General features: G+C 35.5%; 1 protein-coding gene across 4 annotated transcripts in view; it reads right to left on the bottom strand.

The window, feature by feature from the left end:
• LOC149815447 (piezo-type mechanosensitive ion channel component) overlaps positions 1–16,332 on the bottom strand; it is a 195,499-nt gene that overhangs the window by 138,532 nt on the left and 40,635 nt on the right. For all 4 annotated transcript variants that reach the window (XM_089989670.1, XM_089989671.1, XM_089989673.1 and 1 more), the window contains 5 exons: positions 7,345–7,505; positions 6,396–6,552; positions 6,104–6,290; positions 5,079–5,194; positions 4,352–4,436 (listed from right to left, as the gene is read on the bottom strand). In XM_089989670.1, the coding sequence (XP_089845796.1) occupies positions 4,352–4,436; positions 5,079–5,194; positions 6,104–6,290; positions 6,396–6,552; positions 7,345–7,505 (706 nt within the window). The remainder of the gene's footprint in view (positions 1–4,351; positions 4,437–5,078; positions 5,195–6,103; positions 6,291–6,395; positions 6,553–7,344; positions 7,506–16,332) is intronic.

Genomic DNA, 16,332 nt, shown 5'->3' with positions numbered 1-16,332 from the left:
TGACAAACTATCTCCCAAGGCTATCCCTTGCGCCTTTCTTGGATATTCCGAAACTCAAAAAGGGTTTCGTTGTTATGATCTTCATGATGATAAGTTATGTCTCTAGAAATGTAACTTTTTTGGAAAATGAAAGTGGCTTTGAAAAAAATGTTTCTCAACAAGAAAATTTTGATTATTCCTTCTTATTTGATCTATTGTCTAGTAATGATGATATATCTAGTGATGATGATGTATCATCAAATCACAATGAGGAAAATGATGGTGACGTTGGTGAACATAACTCGCTCAATGAACAAGAAAGTAGACTTTCAAGTGATTCAATAACCTACTCTCGTAGAAACCAAGACACCTTTAGAAGTGCTATTGACCAGTATAGTGAGCTTGTTCCTACTATCGACCACCAGAGATCTGAAAGGAATAAAAGACCTCCAACTCGTTTTGTTTCTTTTGATTTTTTCTCACCCCGATATAGGGCTTGCCTTAGTGCCATTCACTCTTATTTTGAACCAAGGAATTTTGAAGAAGCCAAAAAATGTATAGAATGGCAAGAAGCTATGCAAAATGAACTTAATGCCCTTAAAAGGGCTGAAACTTGGGATTTCCAAACGCTACCCATAGGAAAGAAAACTATAGGTTGTCGATGGGTTTTTAAGGTTAAAACTAAAAGCGATGGATCCTTGGAGAGGTATAAAGCTCGTTTAGTTGCTAAAGGGTATGGGCAAGAGTATGGAATTGATTATGAGGAAACTTTTGCCTCTTAGCCCGAATGGTTACAGTAAGATGTCTTATTACTATTGCATCTATTAAAAATTGGAACATTTTTCAAATGAATGTGAAAAATGTTTTTTTAAATAGTGATCTTAACGAAGAAGTATATATGGATGCTCCACCAGGCATGAAGATTCCTAAAGATAAAGTTCTTCGTCTTCGTAAGGCCCTATATGGTTTGAAAACAGGCCCCCAAGGCCTGGTATGACAGGTTTACCAGTGTGGAAAATGGTTTTTCCTCATGTTATACTGACACTGCTCTATTTACCAGAAGATCTAATGCAGGAATTATGATTTTATTACTCTATATTGATGACATGTTAATTACAGGAGATGATGTTCAAGGAGTCAAGGGTATTAAGTCTGTCTTGACATCAAAATTTGAGATGTCAGACTTGGGTTTTCTGACATATTTTCTTGAAATTGAGGTTGCTTATTCGCAACGTGGTTATTTTTTATCTCAGTCTAAGCTTGCTTGTGAGATTATTGACAGATCAGGAATTTCTGATGACAAAGTATGTGAAACTCCTGAAGTCGTGGGATCAAAAATGAAGATTAACGACGGTGTTCCCCTAACCGATCCTACTCCTTACAGGCAGTTGGTAGGCTCTCTAATGTACCTCAGCATTACTCGACCCGACTTCTCATATGCTATTCACATCGCCAGTCAGTTCCAGCACGCTCCTACAACCGTTCATATGAGTGTTGTTCTTTGCATCATCAGATATTTGAAAGGAACAATGAACAAGAGAGTATTTCTATCTTCTTCCTCTGAACTAAAATTGCTTGCTTATACTGACTCAGATTGGAGAGGTGACCCTAATAACCGTCACTCCACCACTGGTTTTTGTATTTTCTTAAGAGAATCTTTGATATCATGGCGATGTAAAAAGCAACAGAAGGTCTCTTTGTCATCCACTGAAGCCGAATATAAAGCCATGGCATCTACCACCATGGAAATTGTATGGATTCGACGTCTGTTGGAAGATATGGGAGTGGTTGTCGAAGAACCAACAAAGCTATGTTGTGACAATAAAAGTGCAATCTATATTGCCAAGAACCACACCTTTCACGAGCGAACAAAGCATATAGAGATGGACTGTCATTATGTCAGAGAAGAATACTTCAAGAAGGTCATTGATCTACCATATGTGACGTCTGAGTATCAACTTGCCGACTTCTTCACAAAAGCTCTATGTTCGCCCAGATTTCATTTCCTTCTTGACAAACTTGCGGTTATCACATCGTAAGTTTGAGGGGGGGTGTTAAAATGCGTCTCCTAAAATCATTATTGTAAATATAAATATATATATTTATATACATAGAGATACATTTACATATAATATATTATATGTACATATATCTCTATTTATATAAATATATATATTTATATATTCTTACCCGAAAAGGGTATTCTTGTAATTTCATGTTTTGCACATATTCCATTTGGAATATGCTATAATTTTCTTATTTATTTTTTTACTTTTTATTTTTATTTTTTTGTTATTATTTAAAGTGCATTGGGAGACCCCCAATAGAGTCGTTGGGGGCCCCCAACGGTCACAAATGTGACTGTTGGGGCTCCCAACGACTCCTTTGGGAGCCCCCCCTTTGCACCTTTTGGCACTTGTATAAATAGGGGTGTTCCCCCCTTGTATTTCCTAAGCTTGAGAGTCTCAAGCATTTGTTCCTTTTATGAAATACATGCATTATTGCATGTTTGCTATTTTTTATGCTTTTTACGTATTTTGTTCAAGTGTTGTGAGGGTGTCTTCGTACACTTCTTTTGTGCTTGTATGCGTATTGTCTCTTCATAGACAATTTCACATTATTATAGTGCCTCCAATATTTGATTAAGAGTCTTGAATATCTCCTCTATTTTTGTTAGATTCTTCCTTATTAGGTGTGATTTCTCCAACAGAAGAGACTTTACCTTTAAGCTTTGGGCAAACCAGTTTAATATGTCATGGTTCATTACAATAATGATAAATAGAACCCTTCTTATATCCACTATTATAGTTATTTTGTCTTATAAAGTGAAAGGGCCTATAAACCCTTATATTGTTACCTAGCTTAGTAACGGCTAAAACATCTTCTCCTTTAGTAGTCATGCCAAAGGCGAGTCACCTTGGCATACCTCTGCAAGACCATCTTCAAGAAGCATGATCGAAGTCCTATAAAAAAGAACCTCACTTGTTCAAATTCTGGTCTTAGACCATGAAGGAATTGGAAGAAGTGTTCGTTCTTAACTTACTCTCTTCTAAGTTCAACATCTTTGGGAGACACCCATTTTGGCTCAAGAAGTGCTAATTTGTCCCAAAGAAGAGACAAAATACTAAAATAATCATGAACATCCATGTTTCCTTGTTTAGTGGTTTTAATCTTGTCTTGACAAAAATATTGTTTAACAAGATCTGTTTTGGTATACATACCCTTAAGAAAGAACCATGCTTTATTGGCTCTTCTAAACTTAGCAATGTTGGCACATATTTTTATATCAACATTATTCATGAACCATGATAAAATCTTAGCATGGTTGTTTCCCCAATCTTCTACCTTTAATTGATGCTCATGGATAGTCTTAATGTGATCATCTCCTTCAAGGGCCTTTTCAACACCTTCTTTGGTGAGCTTTAAAGATGGTTTCGGAGTGGTGCCCATCACGAATCCCCATAATTTATTGCCTTTGAGATGGCTTTCATTGCCGAAGACCACATCATGTAATTGGATCCATTGAGTTTGAAGGAGAGATCAACTCTTGATTCATGCTCCATGACAAATAACAAGAAAGGATAAAGAAGAAAAACAAAGCACCAAAAACTTTTTATCACGAACACACAATTTTTTATCACCACGAACAAAGCCTCCAAGATCAAAAGAACCCAAAGGGATTTGATACCATGTAATGAAACTTCAAGTGCACAAGAGAGATGCCACAAGGGGCTATGAAGAGTGCACACCCACACAAATACGAAGCCACTAATGGGCAAGATACAAAGAGCCACGAGGGGCTAATCACAATGCTCACAAAGAGAAACAAGAACATAAAAAATAATGAATTGTTATTGAGTAAATGCTATACAAAAAGCATTACATGGAGAGGGGCTAACAACCCTATTTATACACCAAAAAGACCAAGTGGAGGCTCCCATAGACACATTGGGATGAGTCTCAACTATTGTATGGTTAATGACCATAGAGCCCTTGGTCATTAAATAAAAAGAAAAAGAAAAATAAGAAAAAAATTACAACAGTCCCTAGTGGACTGTTCTAATTACAAGGGGTAAAATGACAAAAATACCCCTGACTGCAAAACTATACATATATATTAAAATATATATATGTATATATACAATAACATATAGACATATATACATTATATGTATATATTTTAACAGATACTATATCAGACAGTTTATGACATCGCATCTGCCCTCAGTAGCATTTCTCACTGGAGCACACCAATTTCACGCTTAAATTATGCAACTCATTTGATTTTGTTCATAATGCTCAATAAGCATCTCATGGAACCAGAAATGTAGCAGCAAGGATGAAATTCAGGATATTAGGAGCATTTGCTTACCGGAAACCCATATGTGAAGAAATTGATACTAAAATTTCGGAAGATTGCACCCCTTAGGAATACATTAGTGTGCCTTATACCAGACCTGTAATTTAATAGACCAAGAAAAGAAACAAAGGGAAAATTAAGAAAAGTTATTGTCCTGGTTACTTCAACTAGGTGCAAGAAGAAAGACATTGCCACTACAAAATCAAAAAGAAAATGATAGTGATATCAAACTGTGATCTCACTAAAACAACCTAAGAATTTTTGCATTATGTTCTAACTCAATACACAAAAATCAGGTTAGTTATGCAAGTTCATGCTCTAAAAAAAAGAAGGAAATGGTGGAAAAGTATTAGTACGTACTAGAGAAAAGTAGCAATACCACCATTCACTGACATGCAATATGTTCATACAGCATGAAGCCATGAACAAAAAGGTATTACTTATAGATCCTATGCAGCCATGCCCACAGCTACAAGATATTACAAAAATTTTCCTTTCATCTACTCAAAAGAACAATAAGAATATCATTGAAAAAAAAGGATTCAAAACAGAAGTTGATGGTTAGGATGCACAATTCTAGATGACGAGAAATGATAGTGATGAGCTGAAACACAATAAGTCAAGCTTTAGCAGATATACTGGTAACAGGGTACATATTTTTAATGGAGACAACAATTGCTTACCATTTGGAACCCACAGTATGAAATGAGCAGCATGCATCGGTTTCTGACAAAATTACCTTGACTGTTTGATGAAAAATGAATGCCTTGATGGTAGAAGCTGTTCAGTCAAGCTGTTTTCTCGCATTGACATTATAAAGTCCATTTCTTCTAGATCTTGTTTAGCACTTGAAAGCTGCAGAAGATAAATGAAGGCAATTCTTTCAGTTCTGAATATAAATACTTAATATCAGAAGAGCAAGATGTCTGTATGCATAGATGTACAATGAGTCAAACTGATAGGAAGGCTATTTAACTGATTGAAGAAGATGTTTTTGAGTAATCAAATGCACATACCATTTACAAACTAACTCATGGGGCACTTTAATATTGGTTCAAGAGCTGTAGCATCTGTATTCTACTTTACCCTTCTAGTAGGTTTCATCTTTCCATTTGCCTATACATATGTTTCCAGTATGGTCAAGAATATTCATATTCACGGAATGTGAAAATCCTGATAAATTCAATTTATCATCAATGTTCATCATGATTTTAATCCAAATTTATCCATATTTTACATCATTTATATTTCAAATGATATTTTGATTGCTAGAATTTTTCAATTTATCATTTATATTTCAAACAATATGTTGATTGCTAGAATTTTCCACTTTATTTTTACTGATATTTTTCAGAATAACGATTTTAAGACATCTTGAGTTCCCCCCTGCCAAGAAACATCAAAAAACGTGATTTATAACCAGTCTACCATGAGGCCTAAACTTATTCATAACAGAGGTGGATAACCTCAATGCCTGATGCAGTGGGTGAATCCATGCTTCAACATTCTTATTTGTAGTTCCTCTAGTCCTTAATATAACGTAGAATATTGGAAAATATTTTGACTGCAAGGTATCTGGACAACAACCCCTATGATAACCTGCTACCAAATATAAAAAAATTTAAGTTTTTTCCCAACAGACCATTATCTTTTTGTTAATTCCCAAAGTCCCAGAAAACATTCACATAACGCAGCTTGACTTTTAGATTCAATCAGCAGTCGCCCTATTGATACTACATATTGTATGGCAAGCATAACACATACCATGAAATAGAACAGGAGAAGCGAAATTCCAGATAAAATTTCAACCCACTCTGAACTCGCAGTTGCTTTATAAAACCCAAGGAAGTCAGACAGCATTTGGATTATCTTTGGTAACTGAATGGGAAGCTGGTATATATAAAGCATGATAATGTTGAACGCAGCATACACTAGCAAAGGTCGCCACCACCTTATACAACAAATACGGAAAAGTCACAGGAAGGCATCAAATATATTGGATATGATGAGCTACAAACCACAAGGGAATAGAATAAACAAACAAATCCAGTATTACCAGAAAAGGCCTAAAAAGTTGCTTGAAAGTGACCAATGAACAAGACCAATACAACTGCACAAGAAGAATGGAAGAGAAATCCAAGAGGGACGACTAATGCCAACAACTAACTGAACAGCAGGCAATAATAAGCAGCAAGCAACCCTGAGGTGAGAACCTGAATTACACACAATGGGACAAAATAAGATGGAAGATATACAAAGAGTTCATAGATTCCATAATGGCAATTACCATTTAAAAATGGTAGCATGGTTTTGCTTTTAAGCAATGTGTTCAGAATACAATTGTGTGAATTTTATGAAACAAGGAAAACTCCACCTGACAAATTTTTTAAAAATAAAACGCTAACATATTAAACCCAGAAAGAAAACATGATCCTGTAAAGAACTAATAAAAAAATCCTCAAATTTATTGAAGAACAAACAAACCTTATTGCACTATCCAAAGTTAACTTCAACATGAAAAGGTCAAAACAGCTGAAAAATGGCTCCAACTCCATGTAAAAATATGGAAATGATAAAATTCAATAGCATAAATTGTGAAGTATGTGTCTTACGCTACATAAAAGAGATACTTAAACTACCACTTTACATCATGACTAGCGAAAACTGCTCAACTAACATAGTGATCTAAATGAAATAAAAAGGTGATTACTAAAATTTAAAACAAAAAGTAAATGGCAACTTTTAATTTTCAATGTTCCTAAAATAAAATATTTAGAGTCACAAGTAACTGGTTTTTCGAATTACACTCTCAAGAAACCTATCCTACTCTGGACCAATATTTTTTGGCTTATATTTTCTAACTAGACACCAAATCTTGATGAAGGGTCTGACTAGTTCTTCCAATTCAATGGTTTCTAAGATATATTGCGCCCAAACCAAACTTTCTTTATATACTTCACGAAATGATAAGAACTAGAAACAAAAGAACAAGTTTGAATGCATACCAATGGATTTCATAAATAAAATATTTTTCCACCAATGTAACTCTTCCAATGCCGCATGACCAGACCTATTTTTGTGGACTTCAAAGAAAGAAATTGCAGCAACCACCAGTTGTATGGCCAAGAAGTAGACAATAGTTCCAGTAGATTGTGAGGGTTCAAGCCTGTCCAAGACAAATTGTTTATGAACAAAAACATTTAAGGGTGACCAAAGAGAAATGCATGAAGCCATTCATGACAAAATATGCTTTAAATAACAATAATTTTAGGACCATATAGGATACAGTGCACATCTTCCTTTCAGAAGAAAATTGTTAAAGCTGTTCAGTGGCATAAATTAAAGGATGAATTACATCTAAGACTCCTCAGAACTTGCAATAGTTGTTGAAGTGATCGAGAATTTTTTTCCCGAGATAAGGTTAAAAGGAAACTCAAGGAAGAGTTCCAGCCCAATATGCTACATGTGATGCACACTCACCAAGGTAACAACATGGCAACACATTCCATTCTTTGAGGAGCTTAAAACAATAAATTAAAACAATAAACGTGGCTTGGGGTTGTAAAGAGGGAACTTCTAACCAGAGACCTATGTCACAAAGACACAGACGCGTACCTGTACATGACTCACATACAAGACACGAATTCAATGATTCTATGAAAATTATGACACAGCAACACATGTGTATATGTGTGTATAAAGCATTATACTTTATTTACAATATAAAGTGTTATATTTAAGTTAAATATTTGAGCAACAAATAAGATGGCATTTGGTAATATTTCAACTTTTAAGGTAAGATTTCAGTCAATTAGATAGTTATATATTTTTAATTATAGCATTGGTATTTAAAATATCATTTATTTTGCTCTGTTACTGTGTTACAAGCCTCAAATGTGTAACCTTAGGTCTAGGTGGGATTTAATGGAAATGAAGGAGATAGGTGGAACAGCTAGAGAAAAGAGGGGCAAATGAGGCTAGAATATGGGAAAATGGTGGAAATGTGAGAAAGAGGCTCCCTACACTAGGCTAACCTAGCACTAAGGCAAATCCTTAGCTAGGTTTCCCCAGGCTAAGGCCAATCCTACTCTAATAAAACTAGATAGGCCAAGAGACTCGAAGAGTGCTCTATTGATTAATTGTCTAAAAGGATAAAGAGATCCTATTTATAGACTCTCTAAACCAAGGCTTCCACTAGAAGCTACAAAGACATCTCTATTACAAGGCTTCTCAAAGAAGCTTCCAAAAGCCCAAAATACCCTTGCATCCCTTTTACACCCTCCACATGGATTATGGATTCTAATACAAAGATATCCCAAATTCACCCAATTATATGATCATTCAGCCCACTTACAAGCTAAATGGACCCAAATACATATCCCATGCCAGAATATAAGTCCAATCCATGTAAATATAACCCAAGTCTTGGGGTTTATAACAATCCACCACGCTTCCATTTGCCTTGTCCTCAAGATAAGTACTTTGTACATAGAAGTGTAATTTTCCTTGATCTTGCTTGTAGCCTTCTCACATCCAAATATACTAAAGTGGGTCTTCATTAGGTCTTCCTGATGTCTCCTCTAGTGTAGTCTTATTTGGATCCATGTTCATCTTCAATTATGATGGCCGACCCTCATCATAATATCCAACCCATTTACATGCCCCAACCCAATTACAATGAAGGTCTCAACCCAACTTACACTTCAATTGGGTGAAGTGAAGCTTTGGTTCCCAAACCCATTACATCATAAGGAAATCCAATATTTTATCCCTTTACATTCATTCCCAACACCCTGCATACAAGAAGTTTGTTCAAAACTATGAATCATACTTATGATTCTTTTATTACTCTACCTACTGGAGTAATCTTCATCTTCATGGAAAGAAGCCATGAAATGTATGAGAAAAGGCATTCATCTTGACTCTAAGCTTGTACTCCGGCTCATTCGGTGATTTTTTACCATAGCAAGGTAGTTCTTTAATTTTAGAACCCATGTCATTTGGCATTGTTTTGGGTTCCATAAGAATGGAATTAGTAAGGTCGATGCCCGTATTTGTGCTTTGGAAATCATTTTTCCTGGCATGTACATGGGATGTCTACACATGGAACATTTTGTTCCTCTCCTCTTCTTATCTTCCACCATTGTTTTATGCATGTGATGGTTATGAGTGACTTGCATGCCACATAACATCACATTGATTACATAGATGGTGTTCTAAGCACTCTTGCATGCATGCATTGTGCATTGTTGCTACATGAGTGCTTCCTAATGTGACTTTCTATAATGCAAGTACAAAATCATGTAATTTCTCTTCAAATTTTGGTAGATGAAGAGTTGTTGCTAGGCACTGCTTGAGTTCCACCAATGCCTCATCAAGGTCATAGAAGCTGGCCTTTTTTGAAAGATTCAGAGTCCTATCTATGCAATCAATCAAGATATTATACATTAGAAGATAGTCTTGAGACTTGAGAATTACATTGATCTCATATGCATCGCGTTTCACTTTTGCAGCATGAACTTCTACAATTTCGTGCACTCTTAAACCCAAGTCAATGAATATCTAAAGATCTTGAAAGTCATGGCCCCACATTGTATTTTTTAATCCAAAGAATTCATCTTTAAGGTTATGTGCTCCTTGTGTAACCATGATTGTAGTGCAAAATTTCAACAATTCTGCTAGCCTGTGTTAAATTATAAGTATCAAATATATATATATATATATATATATATTGTATTCTGTTTATGTAAACTGAAATACCCATCAGGGGTATTTCAGTTATTTCACTATGTTTTATTTATTGTACTTTATAGCTGTTGGGCTGGTCCAACTAGCCGTTGGACCAGTCCCAATGGCTATAATTATAGCCATTGGGGCTCATCCAATGGCTAGTTGGGCCAGCCCCCTTGTGTCTTGGAGTGCCTATTTAAAGGCACTCCCTCTCTTGTGTAAGCATTGCTTTTTAAAGCATTTTCTAAGTGAAAGTTATATTTTTTGTGTGTTGTGCTAAGCCCATAGTGGCTCTTGTACGTTCTATTGTTTGTTTGTCACTTGGATGTTGTATTGTCCATTGGTGGACTAGTGCATGTGCACTCTTTTGTTTCTTGTTTGCCCTTATTGGGTTCTCTATTGTACTTCTGCGTGTTTTATTACATAGTTTCAGATCATCTGGCTCTTGGGATTGTATAAAAGCTTTCCCAAAGATCGAGGTTGCAAAGCAAAGATTCTTCACATTCCTTGGTTTGATAACTATTAATATGGGCGCAAAAGAATCCATAACAGTGATCGCATTCAAGCTAAACGACTTCAACTATTTGATGTAGGCCACCGCTATGGAGCATCATATTAAAGGCAAAAAGCTATGGGGGTATGTGAGTGGTACTACATATGAACTACAACTCATAGTCACCAAAAAAGGATGGTGACCAAGTTAAAGCCTTTAATGATAAAGAAAGAGAGAATACACTAAAAGAATACCACATCAAGGTGGAAGATTGAGAAGCCGAGAATGCCCAAATTCTCTCTTGGTTTCTAAATAGTATGGATCTCAAAATTGCGGCAAGTATAGTTAAATTAAAAAAAAGCATGTGAAGATTGGATTTTTCTCAAAAATATGTTTGTGCAAAAAGATTTGGCACAAAAATGTTTTCTTAGATGCTACAATAAGAAAAATGACAAATTATATGTTTTAAGAAATATAAACTTTCACAAAAATGAAAAAGGTTTTGATGAGCTTAAGGATGATCTTGAGTATTCCTTTCTATTTAACTTATTGTCAAAGGTTTCTAATGAACTTATACATATTAATGATGATATGCATATTGATGACTCTGATGTTCCAATGGAGGATACCCAGAATCATGATACGTACTTAATAGGTACTCCGAAAACCAAAATCTAGGAAAAACTAGTGTTAGGAAATCTAGTAGAACCTCTAGATTTACTGAAAGGTTTGTGTCATATGAAACTTTTTCACCTAAATATAGAGTGTCTTATGTCTATTCACTCCTTTCATGAACCCTCAACCTCCAATGAGGCTAAAGAAATTCCTGAATGGATTAATGTCATGAACTTAGAATGAGGAGCCCTTGAGAAAGCCAAAACCTGATAAATTCAACCACTATCTATAGGAAAAAAACTATAGAATGTAGGTGGGTTTATAAAGTCAAAACCAAAGAAGATGAATCATTAGAAAGATATAAGGCTAGGTTACTTGTCAAAGGTTATTCTCAAGAGTATGGGATAGACTATGAAGAAAATTTTGCTCTCGTAGTTTGTATAACTAGTGTTAAAACACTAATCGCCTTAGCTTCCATTATAAAACGGCCTATTTACCAACTTGATGTTAACAAAGTTTTTTGAATGGGGACCTATACGAGGCAGTGTATATGAATCCTCATCCCAGTGTTGAGATCGAGAAGGGAAAAGTTTTTCGGTTAAGAAAAGCTTTGTGCGGGCTTAAGCAAACCCCCAAAGCTTAGTATGATAGGTTTAGCAAAGTTATGTCAAACCTGGGTTATAAATCTTGTTTTATTGAAATTGCTCTTTTTGTCAAAGATACATGTACTGACATTGATGTTCATCTATTATATGTTGATGATATGATCATGACTAGGAGTGACAAAAAGAAAATCAGTAAAATTAAAAATATTCGCAAAAAACATTTTGATATGTTTGACCTTGGTTTTCTGAGATATTTCTTAGGTATTGAAGTGGCTTATTCACCTAGAGGATATATATTGTGTAATATCGTGTATTTTTATACTTAGTTAAATTCAGAGAGTGTTGAAATTTGGCTAAGTGTTGTATAACCCTCGATATTAGAGTGTGATATTTGAGTCTGGGCTTGGCCCAGGTCTCATCGACAAGGTCTAAATGAGCCAACTGAAATGTGATAAAAAGATATATTTTAAACCTTTAAAATCAAGCGAAATTCGAGTGAAATTCAGGTTTAATTGAGGTGAATTTCAGAGGCAAAATTCGGATTATATACCGTTAGATGTACCTCAAAAATCTGACTTCAACGGTATTTTACTTTTCTGAATTCGGGTTACGGTTGGCCCGAAAATTGCTTTTTCAAAAAAGGCACATCTTGATGGGATTGGGTCTGAATTGGATCGAATCGGACTGGATCCAATCCATATGATCCAAATTAAAATGGATCAGGACTCAGTCCAAGACCCATATTAATTAGGATCCAAATGAATTTTGAATATGAATTTGGATCTTAGATCTGAATCCAAATCCAACGAAAATAAAGCTTTAAATTTAAAATACAGGTTTAAATTAAAGAAAGGAAAGGTTTAAAAAACTCTCAGAGGGATAAGGTACCCTCAGAAATTTTCTAAGAATTTAATAAATAATAAATAATTATTAATTAATTATTTTAATATAAAAATTAATAAATTCCAAAATTTATTAGATGAGGTAGTTAACTAATTAGGGTTTCTAGAAGAGCCCATAGTTACCATGAGATAAAAAGAAAAAGACAAAGTAAGTAAATAAAGAAAAAGAAAAAAAGTTTGAAAAGCCAAACTAAAATCTAAAGAGATTAGGAAAGGTAGTTGGAGATAGAGTCCCATATGGAAAGCTCTATCTCCAACCATATTAGAAAACCCTAGAGGCTCTTCATTATAAAACTTCAAAAAAAAGGGAAGGAAGAAAGAAAGAAAGAAAGAAAAGAAAGGGAAAAAGAGAGAAAAAGAGAGAGAGGAGGAGGAAAGGAAAAGGAGAAGAAAGAGAAGATCCATCTTCCTCTCCGAATATCCAAAATTTGTTTTCCAGTCGATCTTCAAGATTCAAAAAAGGTACGGGTTCTTTTTTTTTATTCAAATGGGGAAAAAGAGCCTAAATCAGATTTAGGTGATATTCATAGGAAAACCATGAATATGATTCGGTTCCACCTGTTCAACTTATGAAAAAATGATATATGCATAGAAAAAAGGGACAAATGAACATATTGTACATGTTCTTAACTTCGGATCTGCCATATGTATGGGCGGACAGATCTGGATAAATCTGTCAGGCAATACTGATGGACAGATCTATCCGAATATGCACATGGACAGATCTGTCGATATTCTCCTGGGTGCAGATCTGGTCCAGATCTGCTGGTTTGTTTTTATCTGCTATCGGATCGTGCTCAAATTTTGATGATCAACTGTATGTATGAGTTACAAATTTGTCCTCTTTTGTCAGTTTGTATTCATACTGATTTTTGGTTTGATAGAGGTATTGTGTTCGGTTTGGGTTAGATTCGACCCATACTGGGTCTGCCACAGTATCCCATGTATATATAACTCGGCCAGGGTTATCCTTAACCCATGACGGACTGGTTTGGATAAGATCTGATCCAAACCAGACCTCTCAGATAGTTTTATTTCTGTGTTGTTGTAGCTTAATATCCGTGGGGGTTTTTTTTATGAAATTTTGATGTACTTGTTGGCAGTGGTACAGAGAATCTTTGTACCAATTTTCAGCTTTAATCTCGTTGTATTTTGTGTGATATGACCATGTAAAGACGGCCTAAAAATATAACCTGTACTGTGTTCACAAAACACTTGCTAAGTGCGCCAAGCGTTCGATATTTTGCATATTGGGCCTTTCTTGTGTTGTAGTGAGCTGGATGCGGCTCGATTGAGTTGTAAACCACTTGTATGAGTGTGACAGGGGCTGAGTTAAGAATTTTGAAAAATATCAAGGGTGTCCCTTCAAGAAAGAATCGCAATAGAATTTTTGGACTTAAAGCTACTTACCAAGAAAGTAGCCGACGTCTGCATACGAGTTTGGGTCAGTTGGAGACTATCTTGGGTGATCCTATTGTGAGCCTATCACCCCATCTCAAATGTCGATAAACATCATAAGATATATATTATGCTCAACATATGTAATATCTATCATAAAGTAGAGTTATCTCATCAAACCTTTCAATCAGTTAACAAGTGTCCTGACATCTAGAGTGTTTTTTCTTCCTTTTCCTCTTTCAAGTTGATTAGGTTAGGTTAGTTATGATCCTTTCAGCGAGAACATGAATACCATCTCAAAATTTACAGTACGAGAGCTTTTCTCCAAGTGTGTTGATCAAATGTTGAAGCCTTCAGCATTTGTACATAGGGACTCCACCAACACAAGGTCCCAATTTTCAAAATATCTTGTTGGGTTCAATATTCCGAATCGGTTGATGATTATAGATTCAATATTAACCTATGCATTTAAGGGCTATGCTGTCAGAACCTTCATACTCACAATCTATGCCCCCTTCTACAGAAAAAGGAGGGAAAATAAGATAAAAATACAGTCTGGCCTACTAACGAATGGTGAAATGCCGTTTGTGCACACCAAGTTACAAGCATAATCTAATTGATGAAGCTTGATTCAAAGTGATGAGAAGCAATCTAGAAAGACTCATGTAATAGCTACTAGCCATGTGTAACACACTAAGGCTTGATGGAGATCTAAGCACCCATTGCATTAGAAAATTTGTCACTAAAAATATCTGATATAGCCGATGCTTCACATTTGCATTATATTGTGCATCAGAAAGTGACTAACAGAGTAACAGTGTCCATAAAAAAATAAAAAATGGTTTGGTATGCAGTATAACTACATTCTGCATGAAATATTTGATGCCTTGTTACCTTTATATGGAACAATGGAATAATGATGTTTTGGACTGAATATAAATCTAAGTTTTGTGGAACGATTTAGGTCTGAACTTATTTAAGGTATGAAGAGTGGTATACCTGGGCAGTGGAAGAATGTGCGAGAGAGAGAGAGGGAAAAATGAGAGAGAGAAAGAATCAATTTTCTTATTCAACAATTAGGTCTAATCACCTATTTAAGTAGTGATTAGCCTTAAAAGAAAAATTACACTAAGGTCCATTATTTTTATAAAATGCAAAGAACCACCTTAAGCATTCAACTAATCTTAACATTCCCCCTCAAGCTGGAGCATAGATATCAATCATGCTCAGCTTGCCGCAACATTTTGAGAAGCTGGGCCTGGCAAGAGGCTTTGTAAAAATATTTGCAACTTGATCTTTAGAGATTACATGCTTAGTAGAGATATGTCCAGCTTGAACCATATCTCGTATGTAGTGACTGTCAACTTCAATATGTTTTGTCCTCTCGTGAAAAAACGGATTATTTGCTATATATGTGGCTGCCTTGTTATCACACATCATCGCCATAGGAGATAGGACCTTCACTTGAAGATCAGTCAGCACTGTTTGAATCCACATTAATTCAGCGGCGGTTTGAGCCATAGCTCTATATTCTGATTTAGCACTTGACCTAGCAACCACATTTTGCTTCTTGCTTCTCCAAGAAACTAAGTTACCTCCTACAAAAACACAGAATCCTGTGGTAGATTTTCTATCCTCTACAGACCCGGCATAATCAGCATCAAAATAAGCGATTACCTCTATAGTGCTTCCTTTCTTGAATAACAACCTTTTTCCAGGAGAGGATTTTAAGTACCTAAGTATCATCATTATAGCATTCCAATGTACCTCAGTCGGTTTGTCCATGAATTGACTAACCTTGCTTACAGCCAGAGCGATGTCGGGTCTAGTAACTGTCACATACAGTAACTTTCCTACCAATGAGTGATAGCTCTTGCTGTCAACAGGTTTTGACCCCTCATCCAACAAATGAACTTTGCTCTCCATAGGGATATTTGTTGGTTTAGCTCCCAACATTCATGTTTCTTTTAGTAAATCAAGAACATACTTCCGTTGTGACAGAACCACACCCTCATTGCCCCTGACCACTTCTATGCCAAGAAAATATCTAAGGGACCCAAGGTCTTTAGTAACAAAATGTTTTTGAAAATGGGCCTTTGTAGTTGCAATATCATTCATGTTATCTCCTGTAAGGATGATGTCATACACATATACCACCATAACAACTATTCTTGAGTTAGTTTTCTTAATGAATAATGTGTGATCTGACATTGATCTATTAAAACCAAACTTTGACATCACCTCAAACAA

Source organism: Nuphar pumila, chromosome 15, assembly GCF_984573655.1.
Source record: "Nuphar pumila chromosome 15, dmNupPumi1.hap1.1, whole genome shotgun sequence".
NCBI lineage: Eukaryota > Viridiplantae > Streptophyta > Magnoliopsida > Nymphaeales > Nymphaeaceae > Nuphar > Nuphar pumila.
This window is presented reverse-complemented; position numbering and strand designations above follow the sequence as displayed.